Source organism: Athene cunicularia, assembly GCF_003259725.1.
Source record: "Athene cunicularia isolate RWA chromosome 7 unlocalized genomic scaffold, athCun1 chr7_part1, whole genome shotgun sequence".
NCBI classification, from domain to species: Eukaryota; Metazoa; Chordata; class Aves; order Strigiformes; family Strigidae; genus Athene; species Athene cunicularia.
Genome location: NW_020799107.1, coordinates 9,122,067 through 9,142,094, shown reverse-complemented (window position 1 = coordinate 9,142,094; position 20,028 = coordinate 9,122,067). Strand labels below are relative to the sequence as shown.

Below are 20,028 nucleotides of genomic sequence, written 5' to 3'. Positions count from 1 at the left end.
AAGAGGTAAACCGAAATCATACAGCTAATGAAAAAAAAAAAAGTAGGGAAAGGGTGTTTAAGAAAACCCACAAAACACACACACACTGATTTTGCTTCTCTTCCCAGGAAGCCAGATACTCATGAAGCGATTTTACAGACTGAGGAAAGTCACAGATCGCATACACAATGCCAAAAAGGAAATCAAGTGTTAGATAAAACTCATTTTCAATTTGCCTTTTGAAAAGAAACAAGAACATTACATATGTTCCCTTTATCTACCTAATGTAAGTAACATTCTTGAAGAGTCAGTTTGGGCAGGGTTCCTGGTAAAAGCGAAAGTGAGATTATTGCTCAGTGCTCTGCAAGACTCTTCTGGCAGCAAGGTCACGTAACAGTAAATGGACAATGAACCGCTTCCTGTAGCAAGACAAGAGTAGTCATGGTGCTGACCGACCCACATGTCCTTTGTGACAATCTCCCCAAGAGTATCATACAAGAACCATGACTCTCAATTTGTTAACACTGCCCAGCTGTGGTGGGACCAACTTCTGCTACAACTGTCAGCAATTGATGGGGCCAGATTTCAATTACATTTTAGCAAATGAGATAAAATTACATTTGAGGCAAGGTTAAAGGGCAGAGGCAGTTAGTTCTCTCCTGCTTTATGAAGTAGCTAACTGCAGATGCGTTGCTCCCCCTTTAAACACTGGGGATGAAACAGAGTCCAAGTAACTACACTGATTTTGTACTACATGGTGTTTTTCTCAGATGCAACTTGCCTTTCACTTTTCCACATTCCTCTTACTCAGAGGAAGTTGGCAGGGCAGAGAAGATGGACTATTGGTTTGTCAGTAATATCATTACAATGGAAGTTATGAGGGTTCTGGATTACTGTTAGTTCTGCTCATGTCATGTTCTTGTATTTGTTGCCTGGGTAAAACAAAAAAAAAAAAGCAGACCACCCTTACTGAGCATTGTTTCTCAGGGTCACGTGCAGCCACACCATTCTACAAAACCTTTTATCGATCAAAGCAGTATTTGTACAGCTAAGCTAAAACTAGCAAACATTTCTATAATCAGATAGCACTGTACTTGTAGTTTCAGTATTGCCACTGACACTTGTTGAAAGACAAAAAATTTAGCTGTTTCTAGAGCAAACTGAAAAAAACACTTCCACAGAAGTATTTTAAAAGATATATCTAGTTTGATGTATGTATCTAAAAGGAAATGGTACCTTTAATGTTCTAGTTGGAGCCCAGCCAGTGCCATCAATTGAATGTTCTCTCAATAAACTGGAAAAAAGACACATATATTATACAGTGCAACTTCTAGTTAAACAACCTCAGAAATCTTCTCAGAAAGCATTAAGATCTTTGGAAGTAATTGCACCATAGGAATTACAGACCTCTTGCACTATTACCTGCTACTGGGATATTAAAGCACAAAATTGATATGCCTTCCTCAAATGACATTCTACAGAGTGTCATTACAGATTTCCTGATCAGAGTTCAATTTTTGTCAACAAAACTGAATTATTTTCATCAAGCAAAATAATTGTGACAGAAATCCTTGTGATAGTCTCGACATTGAACCTTTTATTTTCCCTGAGCACACAGACATATATGCTCCAGTTTAGAATCTGTTTACCTTTGGTGATGAGACAGTCTTACAGAATGACCTCTCACCAAATCCACACATTTCCATCCAAAAAAGGGTATTTTTGGTGGGTTATCTAATTAGAAATAAAGAGGATTATCATCATCTTTTCTGTGAGAGGATTTCAGCTTCTTAAAAGAAGGAATAGGGAAGTGAGATGGTTGTGGCCTGTCTGCTCAGGACAGCTCACCAACAACCATAACATGAACATATGCATCTCGAGCCTCCCTGTGGGTGCAGGACAGCCTAGGAGCAGGGTCCTGCAATCCTTTCAGCAGGTGAGCTAGATTGCAACAGAATGTTTTAAGGCTTTACATACAAACTCAATCCCACACATCCCCAGATGGAAATCATAAAGACGACTACTCTGGGCAAGAGAGATCGCTTACAGGAGGAAAAAGTTCCTTATAAACTATAATACATGCTTTTGAATTTCAATATAAATACGTACAAATATTAATACAGATAATTAAGATACCAACTTTCCTATATACAGATATACTGTATAGAAGTTTTATATAACCTTCATAACACTGGATATTAAGTCCAGTGAAGCTGTTGACCTATTTACAAGTTGAAATCATTGAGGTGTATTCAGTTGGTTAGGCATTCCTTTCAGGTCAAAACATCAGCAGTTATGAGAAGTAAAAATATTTGAGATGAGAGCATAATTAAGAAATGAGCTGAAGTCTTGCTCACATTTGTGAAAGCAAAATTAATAGTCTGAATGAGAAAGCCTAGAAAACTCCCTGAAGCATCATTTCACAATCACATCTTCCTCTTAAGTAATCTAAAACTGAAAACTCATACAGCAAAACATGAAAATTCATCACCACCAGCAGTTTCTGACACTGAAATGACAGGGTTAAAGTGAAATACTCTTAAACTATCAGGTTTTACCAATTTTCAGGATGACATGTATTAATTCATTTTTAAATTACAGTAGATGACTGAACCATACAGGCTACCCATATAGTTATTTATTGAATGCACTGAGTTTTTAATCCAAGGAAATATACCACAATTAGCATTATTCCTTGTTCAATGTACAACCATACTAATGAGACCATTCCATCTTAACTGTGCTTCTAATCTCATTTCTCTGCCTTTAAAAGGAAAAAAAAATATGCTATTACTACTAGTGCAGCTCAAAACTAATTTCAAGAACATTAAAAATAATATCTCATGGCTGTGATTTTTTATTCATATTAAAAAAGTAAAAGTCAAAATGCTGAACAGGTAAGAGCCAGGATTTTCATGTTTTGGGTAAACAGACTTTTTAACTTGCTTGCTTTCTGCTACAGTACTTCCCTTTATCTCTTCATACAGTTCACCGTGAACTTAAGAGCAAGGAATGTTAACACACACACCCCCCCCAAAAAAAAAAAAGCATTAAAAAGTCCACCGATAGAGCTCAAAGTGCCGGAGCACATCAGCTAAGCCTCATTAACACCCTTCCAGCTTCCCAACACTGCAGACCTCTCTCTGCACATCTCCAGATTGGGACATCAGCAGCCAGGACTCAGAGAGGAGACACTCATAGCCTTCACAGAGGTCTGGCAGAAAAGAATGTAGATAGATAGGTGTACCTTTGCCTAATATTTCTCATTTGCTGATATAACTCATTTTTAGAGCAGCATCTTCTTTCTTCCTACAGATTGTGAATGATCATTAGGTCCCTAATCAAAGCCTTTTCCTAGCACAGCATGTCTAGAGAAACTGCATCTCCTGCTCTCCATGGGGATGACCTAGATATAACTGCCAGAGAGTTGAGAATGGTGATCTGCTCTCAGAGCATCATACACACAGCAGAATGAATACCAGAATGAGTAGAAATGCACAAAACACATCATCAACTAGTTTAGTAGATGAGCAAGCATCAGCATTTAGCTTCCATTTAAAGACCTGTCAACCACAGGTCCTGCTGCCACAGAGGAGCTGGGCTACTAGGAATTTTTCAAATGGCACAACCAGCAGAGTTTCTCACCCACTCAATGCTTCAAGAAGCTGCCTCTGATGAGCTGCCACACAGATGACAAAAGCCACCTGTTCTACCAGGGTTTCAAGACACCTGATGGGCAGGAAAACCTGTTTACTTGAAGTGACTATTCTAAAATTGCCAGGACTTTGCTGTCTCATACAGGAGTGCCAGAAAGCTCATCTAGTACTATTCAGATTGAATAAACATTCAGAAGCCTCCCTTGTGATGCTTGAGAATTAATTTGCAAGAGTAAAGAGAGGGGTAAACGAACTGTTCAATTTTGCAGCATTGCAAAGTACTGAAGTTGGTGAGTGAGGGCATGCCTTGGGGCAGAAGCAGCAGGGCTGACAGGAGTGCAGTGTCATGAGCAGGAGTTTGTCCAGCAGGGAACTTCACCAGGAGCAGGGAAGGACAGTAAAACACTTTCCATCTGCTTCGTCTTCAGATGTAGTAGGGTCTGAGAGAAGCCAAGCGTGTCCTCAATCATAAAGGGGACTGGAACTGATAATTGCACCTTAGCATCTTGTGTTTGTATCTAAGGAAACCTCCCAGAACATGATTTCAAATCCTCATATCTTGAGTTCCTATGGGAAGACTGCAAAAATCACTATTTTTGAAACTATAGTAACCAAAACAGCCACTGATGTGACCAGTCAGCTGCTCAGCTTTTGTTTTCACAAATATCTTCTCATTTCATAATTCCCGAATGAAGAAAAGCTTTGAGGAATTTTTTTTCTTTTTAAATACACAGCATCCTAAAGATACCTTGCAAAAACATCAACTAAACTGGAAACTGCCTGGCTCTAGCAAGCTTAAAACTTTCTGAGATTCAGCTAACGTGATTTACAGCTTAAGTGACTAAAAATTACTGTAATGGGAGATCAATCCTGGAGAAAACCTGCTTTCTGTAAAGATCTCAGATGAACAAATTTATCAACATAAAATGTCAGTTCCAAAAAGAACTTCTGCCTTCCTTTTGCCAACAGAAAGTATTATTCAAGGTAAGTGTGAATTAAAAAGCTGTAAAACCACTCCAGAAACGCTCTGCTGGCAGACACACATTAGAGGGGTTATTCTCTTGCTCACCTCCTGCTGCCCACCTCCCTGCTCAACCCAGCACCACCAGTGCAACCATTCTGGAGGCCATCATATAGACCAGATGAGTGGAGCAATTGGTGTAGAAAGTCTTTCTAAAGAGCTTTTTGTTTCCACATTGACACAGTTGAGGAGACTGGGAAGAGCACTGGGGAACAGAAACAAGCAATCAACTTAATCAGCTTTTATAACTGGAGAAATTGCAACACTGAGCTCTACTAGATAGAATTAATCAGTCTTCAAACACTTCTCCATTCGGCACCCTTTAATATTGCATCATAAAGCAACCAAACCTTAACTAACAACACCTGACAAAAAAGATACACCCATCAACACTGACCCCCTCACCACATAGCAGAAAAACACTGAAATTTTTAAGTAATTAAACTGGTCTAAAAACTTAAGCAGTCAAGAAGGAAAAAGAATACCTCAGGCAGAGATCACATCAATATGGGGAAAAAGAAAAACAGTCAGTCACGTGCTTTACACTGTCAAAAAAGTAGTCAACTAGTGTTATGCAGTGAACAAGCATATCCTTTCTAGGTTTCTTAGTGTCTTCTATCTACATGTGCAGTGGAGTGAATATCCACAGCTACAGTGCAGACCTAACTAATATGGCCCAGAGTAACTGCAATCCATAAAGCACAAAGAAACAATACTTTTCCTGCCTTAAACTATTACATTTGACTACAAGCTTAATAATTTGGTATGTTTTAATTCAGGGGTGATTATCAAACCAACACATACCATGAGGTATGTTTAGCAAAAGACAATTGGGGAAAATACTGATAAAGAAATTTTTTCTGCTTTTAAAAATAACTGAAGCTATTTTAATGTAAAGACTCTTGTATAAGTTGATTGCAGGTACTATAGCTAAGTGCATTCTCCACTATAACAGGCATAAAGCAATCTAAATTATTTTAGTTTTTCCATCTAAATGGTAAGACATTTCAAAGGTTTGGTATGTTAAAGTATCTGACAATCAAATAAAGCTGATGTTTCAATACAGATGTTGAAAAAATAATTGCATTAGAATTATGATGTTCCAACACTATGTTCATCTTTCATAATTAAAACCATTTAAAGACAAGAAACACTGAAATATCCAAGAATGTGAGTCTTTATTTAACCTCAGAAGATGCTGCACTGTAGTCAGAGCTTAAACTTTTAGCTATCATTTGGTGTCTAGTATTTCTTGTTTCCTGGTTCCAAAAAGCTCAATTATTCCTTTACTTACATTATTTGATTCAAAGCGTCTAAGCTTTCTCCACTAAGCCACAAGGACTATGGTGGAATTTAAACTGTAAAAACATAATCCTCAAATCAGTCTCCCTACTGTCGAGTGAAAAGTTCAGCTGTGTAAAATGCAACAGTTCCAGGTGGCACTGAGAAATACCACAGGTCTGAAAAATTTGCTAAAAGTAGCAATACATATTTGCCAAAACAATCTTCCTGCATGACCAGCATACAGCTCCAAATATCTGGACAACAAGATTCTCAGGCAGGCTCAGAGGATTTCGTATTTTTCTCCAGTGCTTTTAAATCCTCCAATCCCCAAGTGAGGTAAAAATCTATGGACGCCAGCCCTAGTTGCCTGTAAATCTGCTGCAGTCTGACACTGTCGAGCACCAGGAACATACTACAGCCTCCTGTATGTTATGGTTTATATCACCCTTGGACAATACAAGCTTCCCAGAAGCATGAAGCAGACCACTATGGCTAAAAGCACAGATATCAGCTCTTTAGCTGTTATCAAGCTGATCAGCCTGTCCTGTCTGTGAAGTGTGACAGATTGCCCTGTGAAAACTTAATTTTCACCAGGACCTTGAACACAGCACTAAAATGATTTTTAAATCTAGAAGAAAAAAAGCTAAATTTTTCCTAAGCGCTAATTTGCTACACAAGGTGGTAACTGCTTTGAATTTTCAAAATACCTTTCAATCTCACTTATATTCATTGCTTCTGCTTCATCTACTTTTTCTTTTATGTCCCATTAACTTGAAAAATTACAGTCATGCTTCTCACTTCTGTTTCTTTTCAGTTTCTGACCAATTTCACCATCAGGTACTCATGATGAAACACTGGAATTAAACAAAGTTTCAGAAACTGATTTTGAAGAGGCCACATTTATGATCAAGAAAATCCACCCAGCAACATAAGCCTCTCACCTTGGTAAAGCAAAGCTTTCAGGCTTCATACCTTGACTTAGACTCCCTCAACTCTGTTTTAATTGGCACACGTGTCTTATAGCAGATATTAAATGTTAAAATAAACAAATAGCAACTATACAGTAATTACTGTCCAAGTTTAAGGAACACTTTTTCCTTCCTTTTTGATATATAAATGGTTTTCAAGCACTTCAACACATTCAGGCAATTAAACAAGGAAAGCCTTAAGCCCTCTCATGGCCTAAGGACTATTCATTTATGGAAGGAGAAAAACCCACAAAGTTTTGATTAGGTTGGAGTTTACATTTTCACTCCAAATAGAACAAAACATTAAGTCTGAACCTGAAAAGCCAGGCACCTCATGGTGTCTAGCGCACAGCAAGAAAAATACTTTCAGTAGATTTCTAAGTTCTTAAGAGTCACACACCACTGATTTGCAGAATCTGCTGAAAAAGATACTAGAAAGAAAATCACATACAATGTTTATCACACAGACAAACCGCCAAGGTTAAAAAAAAACAGAATGCTGTTGCTACCTTAGGCAGATTTCTCCCGTCTCTGTAATGTTCGGATGCCAGATTCTTGTCAAGCATTTTACCTTTGGAGGCTGCCAGGAGAGAAAACAAGTTACAATGTTATAATTTAAAATAAAACCCTAGCACTGTTACAAGTCACAGAACAGAAAAATATTTGATATTCAGAGCCTATGTTTGTATGCTAAAGACCCTGATAATATAACCTTCAGGAGTTACACCAGCTTTCTCTGTCCTTTTAGTTTCTCCAAAGTCTTCAAAAAAGCTGGGCTGGTATTAGGCTTTTTCTTAGAAAAGCATAACATTAAAGAAAGCCAAGAAAACTTACTCTCTTCTGCCTTCAAGGGAAAGAAAACACTGCATGTCATTCAGTTTCTTAACACTTAACTAGTAAGACAGGAATTTAAAATGGAAAACTACTAAGTGTTTTCCTGCAAGACTTATCTAAATCAGGGTTTTGTTAAAAACCATCAAAGGACGCAATGATAATAATTAAGACAAAAGAACATCTTCTTTTAAAGGCAGAGCTTCCTGTTCACAATTGAATAGGAGGTATCACAAGGAGGTATCAAGAAGGCACATCATATCCAAACTTAAGGCACCAATATAAAAATCCACCAAACTTCTTTTCAGTCAAGATCACCAGATCCATAGCAGGTTTTGAAATACAGATTCTTAAAATACAGTCTCATTTGCTCTAGTTTTGTGAAGTAAATAAAGAGCGGGTCATAAAAATTCTGGTAGCTTAGCAACAGCACGTTGTTCCATCCATGGTCTCCAAATTGCAATTTGCAGCTTTCAATCAAGCAGATGATTTCTTACAGTAAGTGTACTGGAATACATCAGCACAGACCAGTACATTTCATAACTTCAATTAAATCACATAATATAGATGTGGAGCTATTTTCCTCTGCTGCTTCCCATGAAGTCTTCAGTCAAGAGACAAAACAGCTAATAGCAGTATTTGCATAGTACCACAATGTGTTTTGTCTCATTGCTTTGTTCTCAATTTACCAATTATCTTTTTAGTAAAATATTTTTTTAACTATGACTCCTTGGAAAAGAGATACGAAAATATGCAATGAAGTGAGCTACCATTAACTTATCTGTCTGGCATGAAAAGAAGAAGCACCTATCACCACAACAAATCTGCAATTCATAATGTAATGTTGACTTTTCTCCAGTCTTATTTCATGTTTGTCCAATAACTCAAGGGACACTGACTACCCCAGTGCTGGATCACAGCATCATTCACAATTAAGTGGCATGTATGAAAAGTCTCCACACTTTTTACCTTCAAAACAAATGCTGTTCTTCAAAGTTCTCTAACAGCACTTTTAATTAGTTACACCTTCACATTGTTTTGAAAGATTATGTCTAGTTCTCAAGAAAGGGAAAGCAGCAGTATTTATTCCATGCCAGTAGATTAAGATGAAAGAGTAATTTTCTACCAAATGCTCCTTCAAACAGGGAATGTATTGGAGAGTAGGGAGAAAAAAAAAAAAAAAAAGCTTGATACAAACTAAATCTTAAAAAAATATCCCCAAATCCTTACACTGAGTAAATTAACTGGTGTCTCATTTTTTGTATCATGGAAACAAAAGAACTCCTTTATCCTTTCAAAGTATTCTTCATTGCTAAAAATTAGAAAAAAGCCCACTCCTGACAGTTAAGACAAAGCTTTTCTTTCTCCCTCCTTTTTCTTCTGTTAGACAGACAGGACAACTGTAGCACTCCCATCAAATTTATCTTCAGACAAAACTTCTCCTTCAAGCTCGCTCCAAGTCATCTTTGAGTCTTCCTTAGATCAACAAATCCACACAAGATTTCCCTGGGATGATGTTTCACTTGAATACCTCCAACCAGATCATACCTGTGACACTTTGCACAACAAACTTTACAAAATGCATTTATTTCATTGCTCAAACTCCTGCTTCACCTCCGAAACTGAAAGCTGTACAGGTAGATCCAACCTTAACTGGGGGTAACAACAGCGAATGGATTAATTTTCTTCTGCATTTCTAAGCAGCCATTTATCTTTCAGGATCTCTCATTAGTTTTGATAAGGGAAACCATTTGACTTTCATCCATTCTCAGTCCACTTCAACATATCAGTGAATATAGATGGTACAAGAAAGTGTTGCAAGCATTTAAGAACTACACATATACTGACTTTGGTCTTGGTGGAAGTTCAGGTTTGCCTCATTTCTTTAAAAGCAGCAATTATTCTCTCCCCTCCCTTATTCTCACCAAATGAGAGATTGGACATAAAAAAGTGCTAATCAATAAGTGAACTTAACTAACAGTTTCAGATCTTGATCAATTTGGCAAGCCAATCACTCTAATATGACAGGGGTACTAATACATATATGTTTTATCTGTCCTGTAACAAGTTTTTCACTTCACAACCTTTTCTCTAGAGAAGGGATGGGGTTCCTAGCAGAAATGTGGCATCATCACATGTCAGAACCACAGAGGCTGCAAACGTGGCTCAGCTTGCAGTGGCAGACAGTTTAGTTTTATGTGAACATTAAACCAGATCTTTACTATTAATCAGGTCCCACTCCTTAAAGCACCAGGTCCCTAGTCTTGTAGCTACCTTTATTTCATCAGCTGTACCTCAAGCCAGAAAAGAAGGCAGCTTGTTTATTAGTATTTTAAAAATCAATTAATCCCTTGGTCACCTGATTGATTTATTTTAAACATTTGCTCCCATCTCCTACCGACCTCTATTTCTGGGCAGCCAGTCAACCAAAAATGTAGTGCTTGGGCAACAGATGCTGCAGAGACAGAGGTCAGGCAGCAGCACTTAATGCTTTAGACAGTTGCTTTGTACACCATTAAATGTTTTGCTTGCTGTTTCACAGCTTCCTCTGGTATCTGTATGGACAGAAACACTCCTGGCAGGTTTTGTAAGCACAAATGCTAACAAACTTCTGTTCGATTTACACAAAAGCTCCTCAATGCACAACCTATTCCCTAACAAGAATAATACTTTAAAATGCCAAGGGACAGCTTAAGAACAGATTTTAGTATTTCTAACGACATGGTAGTTTGATCAGACACTACAGAATTAACTAACTGTGCTCCAGTTTTCTCCTCATGATTCCTCTGCAACATCTGTATCAGTATCAACTGCTTTCTGTTCTGACACAATATCCCCTCACCAAAGAAAACAGTCCACAGGCTACCTGCTAAATAATATATTACATTGTTAAAGAAGTCTTTCCTTCACTCTGCACACCTGCTAAGGATATAAAGAATAGCACAGTGGGAAAGTATGCAACGAAGCTGGTGAAGGGTCTGGAGCACATGTCTTACAAGGAACGGCTGAGGGAACTGAGGAGGTTTAGTCTGTAGAAGAGGAGGCTGAGGGGAGATCTCATCGCCCTCTACAGCCCTGAAAGGAGGGTGCAGAGAGGGGGGATGAGTCTTTTTAACCAAGTAATAAGCAACAGGACAAGAAGCAATGGCCTCAAATTGTGCCAGGGAAGGTTTAGACTGGATATTAGGAAGCATTTCTTTACAGAAGGGGCTGTTGGGCGTTGGAATGGGCTGCCCAGTGAGATGGTGGGGTCCCCATTCCTGGAGGGGTTTAAGAGTTGGGTTGACCCAGAGTTGAGGGATCTGGTGTAGTTGGGAACTGTTAGGTAAATGGCTGGACTGGATAATCTTCAAGGTCTTTTCCAACTTAGATGATTCTGTGATTCTGTATTGAGGGCAAATTTCAGACACGAAGGGATATGCAAGCATGGATCAGCCATTTTTCTTCCCAAATATCATGAAATATGAAGTGCTTTGAACCACAGAGCAAGTACGTACCACACTTTGTGACTGGGACAGGAAAAAGCCCTCCTATACTAACAGAGACTGGAATTTCTTTTAATATTTTAGCAGCTATCTTTACAGAAGAATTAATTTTTTAAATTTAAAACTTTTTAAACAATTCAGAACTGATAAAATTAAGCATTCATCTTCAAAGACTTTTAATGCCCTAAAATAACTTAAAATTTAAATATCAGTATCCTTACTTTTCTCATCATAGTATCTTTCCACACAGATTAGCTCCAACTTTAGAAGGAAAAAGGCCTCTCAGGTACCTCTTGGAACTCACAAAATGGAGAGAATGAGGAGAACTACACTGAGTCCAGAAAACATCAAAAGCTCAAGCCTACTGTTTCCATCTATGGCATGACCCTAAAACAGTGTTATTAAAAAAAAAAAAAAAAATCAAGCATAAAAGAGATTGGATGCGAGCAGAGGATTCTGCAGATGTGACACCAGGTTTTCCCAAGGCTCCATCAGCCAGCCTAAATCAGATGCTTACAGAAGGTGCACAGATTATCTGATGTATACAAATTTCTTTTCGAAGAAATTTTCGTGACATGTACAAGATGAAATCCTCCTTTCAGGATATTTTTTAATCCAACTGTCCCTGGGAAGCAGAGGCCTTTCCACTCAGGACTGTGTTTATATGCTTGTGTCCTTGGGAGCACGACCAACTCTACTTCCTTCCTTAGGGCTGCAGGAAGCATCACCTGACTGTGTGCTCAGAGGCCCCAGAAAAAGGATGAACAGAATTTCTCATTCTGGCCCCATTTCTAATACGGAAGTTTCAAGGGTGAGCAATAACTTTTAATGTTCTTTGTAGTAGTTCCACACTAACACAGAGAGAAAAAAAAATAAAAGATCCCAGGTCTGCCTTAATCAGGCAGCAAAAATTTAACTGAGAACACTAGAGAGAGTAAATACTAAAAGATGAAGCCAAGTGGAGTCAAGGACTCATTAGTGTGCTGACTGAACCAACTCAAAAAGATTACCGAGACATGCAACTTCTTGGATGTTGCCTTCGAAGGGCAGCAGTGTAGGAAAAAGATTGTTTACAGACCACAGGTACCATCAGGTCCATTTCGCTTGATTATTGCTTGTTTCAGCAGCAATCAATACTTGCTCAATTACAAGACTAAATCAGCAACAATGAAAACATAATCATTGGACTAGACAACACTACAATGCACAACTGCAGCACTTGGAAGAGTTCCCCTCTTTGGGAAGCACACTGCTTTAAGAAAAGCCTGTGGTGAGCTCTCTTACCTCTCTTCAGCCTTTCTGAAAAGCTCAGGGTGAAATGCAGCCCATTGGCCTGTCGGAGGGGGGGGTGACACAAATTACTGCTAGCACTGTAGCACAAATCTCTCTGAACCATCCTCATGCCTCCAACAGATGATTAAAAATAGGAACCCTTTCCAGTTCTCAAGCTCAGGTGCTTCTGTAATTATCCACATGTTTAACAGCTTAAATATGTTCAGCTAATTATGGATACAATGGGAGAACACTTGTACTATTTTACTGCCTTACAGATAATCATAATAAATATTTCCAACACTTAGTACAGCAGCAAAATGGTATAGAAGTCTGATTAAACCCTGGCCAGCTGTGTGCTTTGTTCACAAGCAAGAGGCAGCACTTCTCAATAGGGCTTGCTCCAAAGCATCCATGCTGCAAGGCATCCTTCCCACATTTTAGGCTCTTGAATCTGCACTAAGGAAGTTTATAGCCCAGGTACCAAACATCAGTGCACATCCTAGTCAGTAACACCTAAAGCACAAGGATACACTACTTCTCTGTATTCACAGAGCCACTACTTTACGAATCAGCCTCCAATGCTTTACTCTCTGCACAGAGTGTATACCATGGCTGCAGTTCACAAGACAAAATCATCCATGTTTTTCCTTTCTAATTATATACTCATACTCTTCCACTATGCCACCATTCTACGCATCTGCTTCTTTACCTAGTGCAGAAGCTGAATGCTTGCTTATGAGAGATGAAGGGCAAAAAAAAAAATTCCCCAGAGTAGCACCAAATGCACAGCATTTTGGAAACAGCATACTACAGAAATTAAAGGATGCCATTACAGAAATTATACTATAAAGTATTCATTTTGTAGCTTTAAAAACAGATGTTCTTTTTTTCTGCAGGCTAAAAAGATCAGCTAGAAAATGGATTCAGGCTATGGGGCAGGGCTCTAATGATTTGCCAGTCTTGTCTGGTATTTTTACTCCCAACACAAACACGTTCAGCACTCCTGCAAGGAGCTTGATGCAGATGCGATATCCCAATCTTGCTTATGGGCTGAAAGAGCACTGGGAAGTCTGAAAAGTTCTATTAAATACACTGCCATCACTTATTTCAGTCTTATTCTGACTGGCAGAAAACAAACCACGGCCTCAGCATAATTATCTCAATATTTGTGAACATATACATTTTCATTAATAACCTGACCATAATCGAGCATTCAACCTACTGCATTTCTTTCTAAATTGCACAAAAGGCAAACTTTTGACTTTTGTATTGAAGAAGAGGTGCTGAGAATTTAAAGGTATCTAATTAACATTTGCTGTAGATTTTCTGGCAATGCTGAGCAGGGAACCGTAACAAACCAGAAGATTTTTTTTTTAATTATAGCAATTGAGAATCAAAAAACACCAGATCAAAATTAACATTCAGCTCTCCTGTTAACACAGCAAATACTTTCCTGCAGCAGTGTTCTTTAGGTGAACATCTTAAACACAAAAATTTAAGAAATTAATATGAGTATAGATCATGTATCTTCCCCTGTGCCCAGCACTGCCACAGTGGTTAAACCACTACTACTGAAGGTGACAAAAAATTAGACAGCAGAGAACGTGACAGGGTTTCCCCTTTTATACTGAAGGCCAAGTTTCTCAGGTATGCAATGGCACAATGTATTCAAGTTACAACAAGGATGATGTCAACCTTAAATGACCCCCTTTGTCTTTATAGTGTGTGCATAGCCTTATAGTGTGTGCATAGCCTTATACGTGCAAGTAAGAGAGGCCTGCATTATAGTATGAAATTCTTTGGTGAGGTTAAGAGAACTTAAAAACCACAACCAAAACCATACAACTGCAAACATTATTAGTACATGTAGGTGGTTTAGATACCATATCAATAAAGACAGCCAGGAACCTAAACACTTAAGAAATAGCTTGAGCAGACAATCCTTAAATAATATTACTATGAAAGGAAAGCACAACTATCAAAAAAAGGAGGAAAATTCAAAGTTCTTTTAGAAGTGCTATAGTCCTCCATAAGCATGAGGTTTTTTTATAAGATATAGTGCATGTCCCATGTATTCGTAGACTATAAAGAAATACTAGGAAACTTGTGAAGGCATCTTCTGGAATGCAGACCCAACTTCCCCAGTTTCAGATACATAACCTTTCTACTCTACTAGTAGTAGTTCTCCATCCTCGAAGATTGGTCTGAGAATTCAACCTATTAAACTCCAGACCACTGCACCTCCTTCATATTTGTATATAAACAATGCTGTGACTGCAACTACTACATGTATATGATGCTGAATTTAGGCTTGTCAAAGGTCTTCCCAGAAACATTTCTCTAGTATCCCCCCCTACATATTCCTCAGCCTCTCAGAGAAGAGCTCTGAACTACCAACACCAAAAGTAAGAAAACAAAGTAGAAGGCTTGGAAAAAAGTTACAAAAGCAAGGAAAATTATCAAAACCATTCAAACTAGAACAAAGCAAGGCTTCCTTCTTCCTGCAACTCATATACCTAAATGCAAATACTGCAACTCAAGCGCTCAAATGAGTCAAATTTCCTTACGTATCAAACTACTGGGACACAGAATGGCAGGTGTAATTCCCGAGAACCAGATGTGTGCCTCAATTGTTTGCCATTTTTGGAGTCAATCTTGCTCTTTTGACAGCTAAGCTCTGAAAACAATGTCTGAAGTTATTTTTACTGTAACTGCACCTCCCTCCCTTGCAAAGTCCTGAAATTTTAGTAAAGTACAATAAATGAAATACTGATATTTCTCACTCCTGAAAGGCCAAGCTGTCTGGAACTTTCTATTTATCTACATACTGCAGTAGTTTGTAGGTCCTCTGAAAAGCTGTTTGCTTAATAACCACTGCAATTGTTATTTTTTAAAGATATTTAACTAAACAGTCTAGGAGACAACCAGTAGAACTGGCGGAGTGTGCTAAAGGAGGCTACTTGTCACCGTATCTGCACTTTCCATGTCCTCCACTATATGCCCTCAAAAGGGATTAAGCACCTAAGTCCCATAGCAGAACTATAAGCACAAGTTTAAAGGCCCCAGAGAAACTAAAAACAAACAAAAAAATTTCCCCTCTGTTCACCTGTTTCATTCTTTTTCTTAGATAAATCATTTTTTGTAAGAACAATCATTAAGTGCAGGTCTCAAGAATAATTAACAGGAGAGAACATATAAGAGTGGAACCTCAGCCAGAGAGAGACTCTCAGGTCTGATTCATCTGAGCTTCCAAGCAGCTTCTGCCAGACAGTTGCAAATTAATTTTTTTTTTTTTCTTTTAGGCACAGTATAATTGAGGCAATAAAAACCTCAAGGCTGTTTGGTTGCAAACACTGGACCGCAAAAGAATAGTCAGAGAAATTACTCTTCCCACTCCCTGGGACTCATGACACTGCCTCAGAATTATTGTGTTTCATTTTGAACTCCCTCATACCAGATATACTGACAAACTGGAGTGAGCCCCATAGCCAGCCATTGAGATGGTGATGAGACTGGAGCACAAGCAGTACAAGGAGATTTGAGGGACCTGGATTTGTTCAGTCTGGAGAACAGAAGGCTGAAGGTGGTGACCCTATTGCTGTCTACAATCATCTAAGGGGAGGATATAGAGGAGTCAGAGTCAGGCTCTTCTTAGAGAGGCACAGTGATAAAGCAAGAGGCCATAGAGAAGCTGCAAAAAGGGAAATTCTGACCTGGTATCAGGAAAAAATCCACAACAAAGGTAACTAAATATTGGAAGAGAGACCCAGAGAGGCAGTGGAATCGCCATCCTAAGAGGTTTGGAAATGCCAACTGGCCCAAGCCTTGAGCAACCAAATCCAACTTGTAACACTACCCCAACTACCTCCAGAAACTCCAGGCAACCAAGATTTTTCTACCAACCCATGATATTTTAGTAACAGAAGAACCCTTCTTAGTCTTAATGCCAGGTTCCTCTGAAGTCCTATTATCTGGAGAGGAAATCTAAAATGACAACTATTAGATTAATAGCAAATACTCACCACCATATTGTAGGCATCAGGAACTTCAATTTCAAACTGAAACTTTCCACCTTGGTAATAGCCCTCATCTAGAAAAGACAAACCAAAGAAAATAGTTAAATAAGAGAACATAACGGACACCATGTAACACAAAATACCTGTAATTACAAAGATTAAAGTAACAGCACAGGGTTATCATCAAATACTTAACCTACCTACACCATAACAGTAGCTGCCACTTAGTCCAAAGAGTGTGAACAGAGTGTCTTCCTCCACTCCCAGAACCTCTAAAGCAGAAAATTCTAAGTCAGAAGTGTCAAGAGTCCCCCAGTGACCTTAGAAAATCCACCTTCCTCATCAGAGTACCAGGCAATACCAAGCTAGAGGAACCTTTGATTGAACTTCTCATGTGGCATGTGGTACCACAACACCAACCCTTGGAACGAGCTGGATACATACTTCACTTGCTAATGCATGTTAAATCCTGCTCCAGAATTTAGCACATCTTCCCAGACTTGTGCTAGCAGTCACATATTTTGAGTATTATGAATAATGGTGTGCAATAGCACGCTCCAGAGAGTACTACAATAAAAGAGCAAGTTAGCTCTTTTATTGAAATTATCTTTGGATGATGTATCAGTTAACAAAATCTGCCTGCCTCTGTCAACCTCAGACTCAATACTGAATTATTAAAATGGCTAAATTTCAAAATATGAAATCTAAAAATATTAAGTTGCATTTAACCAGAGATAATGTAATAGGATAATAGTCAACCAGCAGCTCTTGAAATGGCTGTGCTTGGAAGCTGAAATGCTTGCAAGAGATCTGAAATGTGTCCATCTGGCATTGCCAGCATTGAGATTTTTTCATTAAGAAAGGGAAACAGACAGGTACTCAGACCACACTGGGGGTTTGGGACACCTGAAGACTGCTCAGGCTTGAAGTACCTTGAGTAGTCTAGCTCTCTGTCACACAGTACAGGCATGGTGAAGGCTTCAAGGTCAGGAAGGCTGGTTATCATTGTATGACAGTATTTTTTTTCTATTTTTTAAACCAACATTGCAAAGGGAAGTTCTGTGAAGCAATCTATAGTTTACAGAAAGATTAAGAGTTTTCTTATTATCTAGCTTGTTCCAAATGACAAAAAAAAAAAGAAATAGCTCTTCTACTACAGGTTATCAAAATCCTCTTTCAGGGTGCTGTTTTCTGGACCTGCTGCCTTCCCAGTCCCTACAAAGATCTAGCACGACCTTTGACTTTCTCATGCCAATCAATGCACCACATCCACTTGCTCAGGTTTCCCTCCATGCTACAATCTCACCACTGTCAGTACAAGCCTGTAGCTTCCACACTTCAATTGCATAATCACAAGTCTCAAGCAATCTCTCTTTGCAATGTCTTACTTGAAAAGGAGAGAGCATCACCCTGTTAAATATCACAAATCCTCAGTTGTAGGGGGAAGGGAGTTGTTAAAAGCTGATGCTGCCAAAGATGGGACTCAACCGCACACTCCAAAAGACCTGTGCCTACAAAGCAGCAGAGAGTTGCTGGGAAGTACCTCAACCTGGAGCCTGTGTGTAAACTGTTGACAGGTTCAGCACACGAACAGCAGCATAGGCACAGAGTATGGGAACAGAACACAGCTGGTCTTCCCAACCACACACAACACTTACAGCTGCCTCCACACTGAACTGTGCAGTGCAAAGCCACAAGCCTTAGCCACTGCAAACCTCACTTTAATAACCTGACCAGAGCATATGCTTTTCAAATATATCCACCATTTCCACTCCAATTCAGTTTTGAAGTGTGTTTGATTTACTAAGCAGCCTTCTCAGGCATATTATGCTTTACCAGCAAGTAAATGCATATGCACTGATTTTTATGGAAAAAAACAAGATAAAAGCATTTATCTTTTGTTTTCAAATATAGTGAGATAAAAATCAGTAAACCAAGCCATTTCTAATGAATAAGATGTAAAAGGTGAGTTATACCCATATCCTTTTGATGAAACTGCACCCTGTCAAATATGCAAAACATGCAAAGCAAGATACTAACTGTTCCAGGAAAGGAATGATTAGGGAAACGGTCTAATATCCCCCAGGAGTTCAAACACCTCAAGCACTGCCAACCTACCCTAGAGGACACAGCTAACTGCACTTTATTCACCATCTAGCACATGATAATAGCTTCCTAACCAAGTGTCAAGAATCCTCACTATTTCCAAGCATGATGCTGTTCCTTTTAAAAACCACAGTTGAAATAATCTCAGGTCTTTCAGTGATGGTACTTAAACAAGCAACACCATACAGGAATTCAGTGTTTGTTGCAGTGCAAGCCATGTACCTCAAAGCCTCCCCACTGTCCTCATGCTCACAAGCACTTATTAAACTATCACTTCCCAATATATGCAATGGCATGAAATGCCCACATGTGTTTGCACAGGAAGAAGCCTGTTGCTGCTATAAAAAGGTTAAAGGAGAAACTCCAACACTGCTAAGGTTGCTCAGTAAGTCCAGCAGCAGCAAGTTGTTTTCCTTGGCTTTATTTCAATAGTTCCTTGGTTTTGTGGATTTGGAGTGAAGTGTGCAGCAGCTCTTTAAATTCCACCCCTGCTAATATGAAATAGATGCCTGTTAATGGCTGTATCTACATGTGCCTTATGTCAAAGAAAATCCTCAGATTTAATGAATCCTCACTGTAATACAATTGTCCAAAAGAAACATTCAAGAACAGCTCCAAGGGGGAAGAGCTTGCCAAAAGACTGTCAGATTCCTGTCAGTCAAGTAGCAAGAGAAGTAACACACTCCACATCTCTTTACATACTGAAAACATCAGGCCCACAGCCTCTGCCACATGGAGGAACATTAATGTAGGCCCTCAGCTCCAAGCGCACAGACAGCAGGATCATGCTGACGTGGATAAGGAGATGCATGGGGAGGGAGGGAGGGAAAGCTGAACGGTTGTTCTTTCCTTTCTGTGCTCTTCCTTGCCACACAGACCCCGCTCAGGATAGCTCCACTTCCACCTGGCCACAGCAGAAACTTCCAGTGCCAACACGCAGGATGAAATTGGACAAGGTGAGCTCAGATGAAGGGGACAAGCCTTTTCTCACTATATAAAACCATTATGGCAAAAAGTGCAGTTTCCTGCAGGATTACTGGGATGAACTGGTGCACAGAGGGGTTAAATTTTATTACCAGTGTCAGCAAAAGGAAAGTAGCAGGACCAGACCGTTCGCAAAAGTGTTTTAGATTAGCACAAGCATTTTCTAACTGCATATTGGCACTTCCACAGGCTGTAAGAGATTCCTCATATATTACTTCTATTTTCTTTTGTTTTCCTGTGTTCTACATAAGGCCCAGAAATCTCTGGAAGACTTAAGAGCACACCCTACCTCACACCACAGGTCACTTCCACGTACTTCCACGATTGAGTCTCCCTCAAATACAAATACTTATCACTGCCTTGCATTACAACTTTGCATTTTATGTTTTGGGTTTACTTTGGCATCAGTCCATGCTAGCACTA

The 20,028-nt window shown here is 39.1% G+C and overlaps 1 protein-coding gene across 4 annotated transcripts in view; it reads right to left on the bottom strand.

The window, feature by feature from the left end:
• The window catches only part of UBE2F (ubiquitin conjugating enzyme E2 F (putative)), an 87,696-nt gene that overhangs the window by 48,782 nt on the left and 18,886 nt on the right, over positions 1 to 20,028 (bottom strand). For all 4 annotated transcript variants that reach the window (XM_026852504.1, XM_026852502.1, XM_026852503.1 and 1 more), the window contains 3 exons: positions 16,522 to 16,589; positions 7,418 to 7,488; positions 1,216 to 1,273 (listed from right to left, as the gene is read on the bottom strand). In XM_026852504.1, the coding sequence (XP_026708305.1) occupies positions 1,216 to 1,273; positions 7,418 to 7,488; positions 16,522 to 16,589 (197 nt within the window). The remainder of the gene's footprint in view (positions 1 to 1,215; positions 1,274 to 7,417; positions 7,489 to 16,521; positions 16,590 to 20,028) is intronic.